The sequence below is a fragment of the Limulus polyphemus genome, unplaced genomic scaffold, assembly GCF_000517525.1.
Source record: "Limulus polyphemus unplaced genomic scaffold, Limulus_polyphemus-2.1.2 Scaffold3510, whole genome shotgun sequence".
Taxonomy (NCBI): Eukaryota; Metazoa; Arthropoda; class Merostomata; order Xiphosura; family Limulidae; genus Limulus; species Limulus polyphemus.
This window is the reverse complement of record NW_013669120.1, coordinates 80,069-89,053: the sequence shown is the minus strand read 5'-3', so window position 1 is coordinate 89,053 and position 8,985 is coordinate 80,069. Positions and strand designations below refer to the sequence as shown.

At 33.1% G+C, this 8,985-nt stretch overlaps 1 protein-coding gene across 1 annotated transcript in view; it reads left to right on the top strand.

Annotated features, from left to right (window-relative positions):
* LOC106469481 (failed axon connections homolog) overlaps positions 1–8,985 on the top strand; it is a 40,425-nt gene that overhangs the window by 1,760 nt on the left and 29,680 nt on the right. Inside the window, exon 2 of the mRNA XM_013929980.2 lies at positions 6,704–6,842. Within this exon, the coding sequence (XP_013785434.1) occupies positions 6,704–6,842 (139 nt within the window). The remainder of the gene's footprint in view (positions 1–6,703; positions 6,843–8,985) is intronic.

The window sequence follows — 8,985 nt, the reverse complement described above, 5'->3', positions numbered from 1 at the left end:
CTGTCTTATATAGAAGATATATATATATATATATATATATATATACATACATGCCAGACTCAGTTGGGGTTTATCTGTAGTATGAAGAACTTGCTGGATGGAGCAATTAGTTCACTCTAAATAACACCTACATCATTGAATTGCTCTTGCTGTCTTCTAAAAAAATAAGATAATTATTACAGAATCAATTACAGTTTTGCAGTAGTTGTATGTCATTTGTTTATTTTATGCAATGTTGAACAAACATTATTCTTAAATCAAATTTTCTTTTCTGTAATATTCTGGAAAAGGATTGCTCAACTAGTATACTTATGAAGTATTGAAACCAACTGACACATAACAATAGACTACCCCCAATGCCTTTCAATCATTTCAAAAATATACAATAAATTTAGAATTTTAACTTGTAGAATAAAGAAAATATTGTAATTGAAGGTAGAATGATGTAAATAAATAATTTTCTCTTATTTGATATTTAATGCTCTTTTCAAAGTTGAACTTCATTAATTCAGTCTACATACTATTGTTTTATGAAAGTTAAGAAAAATTACACGTAAAACAAAATATGAATAAGTGTATTCTTGAGGGATGATGGTTTCTTAGCAAATATTTATATATATAGTTTGAAATGGCTGAAAAGTTGTGAAAATAAATATATAAATGTGCTGTCTAACAGTTCAGATTCCTCCAGCTGAGCAGAAATGAAAGTTAGAACATTTATTTTAAAATTACATATCATAAATGGTACTTAATAACAAACTATAAATTCAAAAATATTTTTGAACCCAAAATTATTGAAATAGAATTATCACTTGTATTTAACTTTTTAAATTTTATGTGGAAGAATGCACTTGGCTCTTGAAAGAGGTACATCAATCCTGGTATCTAACTTGCGAGTTTTTCTGGGTACTATATACACATTTCACAACCTGTCAAACTGTAGCTTGAATACAAAACTTAAACATCTTTTGCCAAACTGTAATGGAATTAAGACTAGCAAGGTTTGACATGATTCTCTGTAAAATGATGGATGTGAAAACAAAGGATTAACAATTAAGACTTGGAAATTGGTAGACACCTGTCTTCAGATGAATTTAAAAAAAATATTGCAAAGTCCAGATAAAAACAAAAATTTCAACTCTCAGCAGTAAATATAAAACATGGCGAGATTTAATTTAGCTAAAAAGTGTGGCCTCATGCACAAAGTGATTAGCATGCTGACCAGTACAGTTGGATCTACAAGTGCAGACAACAGCTTCCAAAGAAATATGGCTAATCTTTTAAACTTTGGATTCTATGCATCAAAGCAACAAGCATTAACAACATGCCATCAAGAAAGTGCTGAAATAAAGAAGGATAAAGGAAGACACTGTTAAAAACAGAAGCCAAATTTAAAATGAAGTGTAAGAAAGGTTTCTCCTGATTTGAATATGATACAAAAATTTTATTTGACCATTAAAAACACTAGCTCAGCAGCCAAAAAGGCAAGTAATTAAAAATTCTTAATGTAGAATCCTACTTACCCAGGTTATCTGGGTTTTAGAATTTCCAAAGTGAGTATATCTCTTGTACTTAACAGCTTTGGAAATCAAACTAATATTGTTCATCTTGGAGCACTAGAACCATCTGGAAAGAAACCTGCAGCAAGTCATGCCCCAACATGATAATCAAAGTATGGCATTCTTATAACAGGTAAGAATCCATGAACACAAAGGTCAGTGACAACTACTATCCATGTGCCCAGGCAACAGTACACAACATAATTGGCAAAGGATCTCCATCTGGAAAAGTGATACAAGTCACGTGTACATAAGTTTTTATGCAATATACCCAGGAAAGGAAAACAACTGTAGAAAACTGACTTGTACCTAACTGGGAAAAGTGTTAGTACGTGGAGGAACTCGACAAATTGTGTCTGTATGTTGATGATTGTAAAAAGTCTTGTGTAATTTTCAATTTCTCATTACATGAAACAAATTTCCAAAAGTGGTACATTTCATGTTGTAGTATACTGCAATGTCAGGAGGAGAGAAACTCTGAATTTTATGACATCACACTTTTTAAAAGACTCAAATATCAGAACCTGCAATTTAGTATGACTGCAGCATCCACCATGAACATTATAATAGCTCTTAGTGAAACAGTCACAATTGCAAGCTACAAACCATCCAGATAGATCACCAAAACTCACACAAGCTTAAATCACCAGTGTGTACATAAAAGGTAACAGAGCACATCATGCTGAAGATTGAAGGTTCCTGTCTGACATTAATCCTACTTATCTAGCAGTAGGAAACTTTAGTACCAGACACTCCGCCTGAAATGCAGATGAAAACACTCATGGCAGTAGTTTACATTCTGCTTTGCATTGTATAGTCACTGACCTTATACTGGCAAAACAACTAGAATTCCTGAGCACCAAGGTGACAGAGACTCCTATGTAGACCTTGGTCTTGCTAACCCACCTTGAGTGACATGTCACCTGGCAATTTAGTGATCACCTCATGTAAGGTGTACTGGAAGACTGAATGGCAAAACTGTATAAATAATCTAGAAACCCACAAAAGAATGTCATGCTTCCTGGCAGAATTCATTCCCCAAACATCTCTCCACCATTGAGTAGTCAAATTAAGATCAATAAAAGGTATTCACACCAAAACAACTGTCATTTAACAAAAATAGTGTTCCAACCACTATAGTGTTCATTGTATCCCAGCTAATCTGAAGAACTTTGGACTGAGCAAAATGTGTCATTGGCAATGGATGTGATGAATATAGTATGGTTGAAATACTATTATCATACACTTTTGATTTTTGAAAATCCTTAAGGAACTAGATTAAAAATGTAGTGTCACGAGACATGATAGGTCTAACATAATGCCTTATATATATTGTGAACCATGGTGTCTGTCTGAGCATTCGTCTCTCTCCCACTTGAAAAGCTGCGCACGCAGGCAAAGCTCAACATTCACTTTTGAAATGATGGGAGAACAGACATGAATAATATTGATGTGAAATTTTATTTTGCAAGCAGGATATTCTACACTAAATTGTTAGGAATTAATCACATTATCATTAACATTTCAAAATGTGTCGTAACTTAAAGAATAAAAATGTAGATTTACCGTAATTTATTGTTGATCAGCTCTTAGCATGACTGAAATGCTCAATAATTACTTTTTACAGTGGGTGGTATAAGTACCTCAGAGCTTTGACTCTGAGTAAAACCAAGAGTGCAACACAATTAACCTTTTTAAATTCCATAAAATAATTTGAATTGATAGATTAACTTAAACTTTACCCATCACTGGGGATGGGTACTTTTGGTTGTGACAAATATATTCAACTTCTGCAAAAGGAACTTCTCATACTGGTGGAATAGTGCAACTTGTAAAGCCTGGAGGGCATGCAGTCAAGTTTGGGCTGAGTTCATGCAGATAAGACATGATCCAGTCTGGAGGGATGAGGCAAATACTGAAAAGAATAGAGATTGTGTTCTGTACAATAGATTAGTTTCCAAAACACGTGAAATGAAATGAACTATTCCTTGATACCAATCTCACAAGCACTTCTACAAACTTATGGCTGCCATGAGAATGAAAACCGTGGTGAAGACAGTTATTTATGATAGTGACAGTACCTCACTCCATACATAAAGACCAAGACAAATCCTTCATGCACATGCACATTAACCAGTGTAACAATAGTGACATGCAGGAAAGGCTCAAGTTACAGCTATCTCTATCTGAGCTACAACTACATGCAGGTGTGGAAATCATCTTTAATTTGGTTGAGATATACAAAGTCATAAATACAGAGATGGAACTCCAAGTCCATCTGGTGTAAGAAAGAACTTTGCCTTTAAGAAGCTTACAGAAGCCAACTCTTGAAGCTAGAAGTCAATGTTGGAGTATCCACACAGCTGGGCAACAGGTAACATTCCTGAAATATGGACTGATGCCTTTACGAGATCCTTACCTAGCCAAGGAAGGATAATTTTTTTTCATAGAAGTCATTGAATCATCATCTTATCAAACATCAACGGAAAAATCCCAAAGAATTTTGTAGCTAGAAGACTTGTCTATGAGATTGAATCACTACCACCATTATCATCAGTTTGTTATCACAGTGGATGAGAAACCTGGATAAATGCAGCTGACACATGGGAAGGTTTTTAAGCTGGTCAGAATGCCTTGGTAATAACTTTATATCTAGAAGATATTTACAATAGAGTCCAACTGTTCATTCTTATTGACAAATTGCTCAGAATTTGTGTAAGTGTAACATGTGTAACAAAACTGAAATCTAAAGCAAGATGCAACTATCCTTGAGCAGGATGAGCAAATGGTGCAGTGATACAAGAGTGGTCACCTGATCTGCCAAAGACACGGCTATGTTCTGCACACACACACTACAAAAGAAATACTGAGGAGGACACACCATTACAATCCTTTGCTTGCACTGCCATCCATCTTAAAAAATGTTGAAGTACCTTGGAGTAACCCAGCTGCATTAACACCATGATTTCCAGAGCTACCAAAAACATCAAGGCACTAAAAGCTGCAGCATCTTATTATGTCCTACCAAAGGCTTATCTACTCCATCTTGAATAATGCATTACCAATGATGAGTATGATCAAAGCTCCTTTACACCTCACAAGCCTCAGCAGATTCAAAGAACACCAATGGCACTTAGAAGAACATTTCCTTACATATATATTGCAGTGTAACTACCATGCATTCCATCATCGAGCTACTGTTTTTTTCATTTGGGCTTTTCTAGCTCTGCAGTGAGTTGTCAAACACCACTAAATAGGGAATTGCCTAAAAGGCACCTCACGAGACAGTTGTGGATGGAAAGGTGATATACAGCAACCACTGAAATAACTTGTGGCCATCAGATGTCCCTTGTCGAATAAACATTGGTGCTACTAGGATCTGTATAAATCAGCATAGACAGAAAATGTAGGACTAACAGAGTGAAGCTGTAAAAGCCTGTCAGCACCTATTTAAAGACCATGTCATCATAGTCAAAGATGATTTGTATACGAAAGATAGTGAGAGAGTTGATTTGGCATTCACTGTCTTGTGGAACAGTAACATGCTGAATAAGTCTGATGGAACATTCAAGCTTTCATAAGGAGAACTGGGATAAAGCTTGAGGCCAAAAAGTGAGCCCTCCTCTGGATTGCTGAAAGCAATAAACTGCAGATAGACAGTATCACCAACAAATTTCACTTACAGGCAGTACTATTGAGGTAAAGCTAAATGAGGGAGCTGACAAACTTTGAAGAGAAGCCCCTTTATGAAATCCAGCACAACATGAATAGAATCTTGCCAAGATAAGCTCATCATGTAAGCATGGCTTTACTATAACTTTTTGGTTTGAAACTGATAGCTCGTGATTAATTTATTTTCAAGTTTTTAGGCAGTAAGACTATACATATGTATGATTTTTGCAATTCAACCCAAAGGTCTCAAATATATTGTTCACTAATTTTAATTAGTGTTGATTTTGTATTTTGAACTGTCTATGAGCATGTGTAAAACACCTGTATATCAACATTAATTTTCATTAGTGCAGTAAATAGATCTGGACTAAACCATGTTCAAAGCCAATTCTAATAACTTGCATAGCTCAACAAAAAACCTTATTAAAATGTAAAATTAAGTTGTATCAAGTTTGATTTGTAACATGTAAAACTATAAAAGTTGTGTTGACCTTTTTTTAGTCAAATTTAATCAAATTCTTGTTTTAAAAACAGCAAAAGCGGTTAAATAAAAAAGAAAATATCCTCAATATTATTATTATGCATGTTAAAGAGCACTAAGAACATGTGTCTTAAATGAAGTTATACTAAAAGTCAGAACATGCAGTAGTAAAGAGTTCAATAGCACATCTGTAGTTGAAATGTTCATCAGGCCCTTTCCTCCAAAGAATTGTCAAGTCTTTGCTGTAATCTTCCTTTGTTTATGAAGAATCAAAGTATCACTGCTGCATGAAACTTATTCCAGGGTAATATGCTTCAGTGAATTATTGACTGATTTTTGTAAATGGCTTATTTAATTAATAAAATAAAAATGTATGTAAGTGTCAACAGTTTTTAGGAAGTTGTTGATAAAAATGATGAATCATAAGTGTTCAAGAATTTCATTTCTTTTGGAATTTATTAGTTTTTATTCTTTTTCCTAGATTATTCAAATTTGTGAGAGCTTTAAGTCACCACCACCTTGAAATTGTTTATACTCTTCAATGAATCTGAGTAACTTGTAAATTAATAGCAGTAGTTAATTTAACAATATCGCTGGTGGAACTTGTGTATGGTAATAGTGTAATATTGTACATCTTTATAAACAATGTATTTTAGTGTATTATATTTAGCACTGAATAAATTAAGCAATGTGAAAATTTACAATTTATGAACCACTGTGCTTTAATACAATAAAAAAAGTAAATGGTAAGATGTGTGTGTACACACACACACACACAGTTATTACTGCATCAAACAATTCGCTGTTGAATTTTTCATTGATAAATGTAAAGTAAACTCTAGTTTCTATTTGAAATATAAAGTGTTGGAATAGTTTTGCAAGAACTTATAACATTTTGACTTTTTCATTCTATTTACCAAAATTAATAACAGTTTTGCAGTATAAGTAAACACTGACAAACAGAATTTTCCTATAATGTGTAATGTTTCAGAAACCGCCAGCAAGAAAGTAGAGCCAAGAAAGATGTGGTTATTTTACACCAGTTTCCACGTGGACTATATGCCCCAAGTATTTCACCCTTCCCACTTAAGCTAGAAACTTATCTTAGAATGGCGAACCTTAAGTATGAGGTAAGATACAAGGGTTGGTCCTCAGTTTTTTCAAACTACTACAAACAATCTAATAACATTATCTAACATGCTGAGCTTACTTTATTGTTTAGTAATTAGTATGAACTACATTAAATGCTACATATTATGAAATTGACATTCTACTAGTTTCATCATTAGCATATTAATTATGAATTTAATTTAATAATTTTAGTTGTCAAAGCATTTAGATATTTCTTACTGAGAGCCAACAGGCACCACATTAACTGTATTTTAATACGAAACCTTCAGCTATAATTTTAAGGCCATCTTTGGATGAACTGAACATTATACATTTTATAGAACTTAAAAATTAAAGAAAAAACATTTACTGCATTACACTTTATGTGTTATAGTATAGATAACAGAATTTGTTGGAATTGTCATGTTTAAGTAATCTCAAAAATATTATAAAGAAAATAGTCATGAAATTCTGTTCTAGACTGTCTAACCACTTTGAAGTTTCTACTGTTGTACATTTTTTTTAATGAAAATTCTTTATGCTTCTGTCAAGGTTAAACAGTATAACAGGTATCTTACACTGTCCTAACAATGAACTGTGTACCTTTTGAGTCGTGTTTTTGTGTATAGCGTGCATTCAGCCAAAGGAAACATCTATTTATAAACAACCTCTTACAGTAGATTCATTGGTTGGAAATTTTAATTTAATAAGAAGGAAGAATACCATTGGTCTATTTAAAAAAGGATGTTTAGGAATAAGCATATTCCATCTTCAGAAAAGAGATGGAGGAAAAAAGACAACAACGAAAACAATGAGCACAAATTCAATTTGATATTAGTAAGAAAATTATTACGTTAAGTCTCACATAAAAGAAAATAAAGCCTTGTGCTTGTGCTCTAAGAAACATACAATTACAAAGCAGCTGGCATAAGTATGTTGTCTAGATCTATCACATTAAGGCTAGTTGATTAAATAGATTAGAAATATAAAGTTAAGGATTTAGCTATTAGAAGATGTTTAACTGAAAAGAACTTGTGTTGTTTAGCTGAGTATGTTGTTGTTAGATAAGGTGAGTTTCTTTGATCACTTATATAAGGTTGAAATGGTTAATAGGTTAATAAAATGGTTAATAATTTGTTGTATAAGCAAATAGCCAGTTTAAAATGTTCATCTTATCCGTGGTGCTTCTCATATTTACCACTAGAGCATGGGTAATGGGCATTTTTGACCAGGACATTCGTGAAGTTTACTCGGTTTTCTTGCTATTTATAATCTAGTCAAAAATACATTATGCGTGAAAAAAAGTGAACCCAAAATGGATTCAATGTACGACTTAAAAGCATGAAATCAAAATTGGCGGCCAAACTGGTAGCTACACATATAGCATTGATAAGAATTTTACAGCAAATATTCATTCATTAGTCAGTTCCCATTTTTTATTCAACTTGGATCATGATGGTGGGTAAAACAAAATACGTGACCTAGCTAATTAATGAATGAATATTTGCTGTAAAAGTCTTATCATTGATATAAGTGTAACTACCAGTTTGGCCATCAATTTTGATTTCATTCCTTTCAGTTGCACACTCAATCCTTTTTTGGCTGCACCTTTTTTCTCACACCTAAGGTGTTTTTCATTAGATATCATGACTTTTTGTCAATATACACCAACAAACCACAGCAAATATGAAAGTGCCACTCGATAGTAACTAACATTAGCTTTAGGATTGCAACCCTATTATTTGGAAAAGACCTATATTTTGCAGAACTAACCAGATGCTTTAAAATATATGGTGGTAGTTTTTCTTCTCTAAACAGTGTTAATAACTTTCTTTATAGTAACATCATGGAATATATATTAATAGTTTCGTGTTATGACCCTGATGCAATTTGTACAGCCATATCAAGCATCATTGTTTATGCCAATTGCTTAAGCTAATATCACGTGACGCTAAATTCCCCTTAATTAGGAGAATTTCATAAAATTTAGCAACATATGCTGAAAAGTTGCCATTGAATAACCAATAATAATAATCCACCCGTATGATTCTGTTGAAAACTTGAACTAGAAACTGCTAATCTAGTTTGCTTGACCTAACTAATACTTACGTATCTGTGTGTCCTTTCACCTTATAGTTTATGCTGCTTTAAATCAGCTGTATT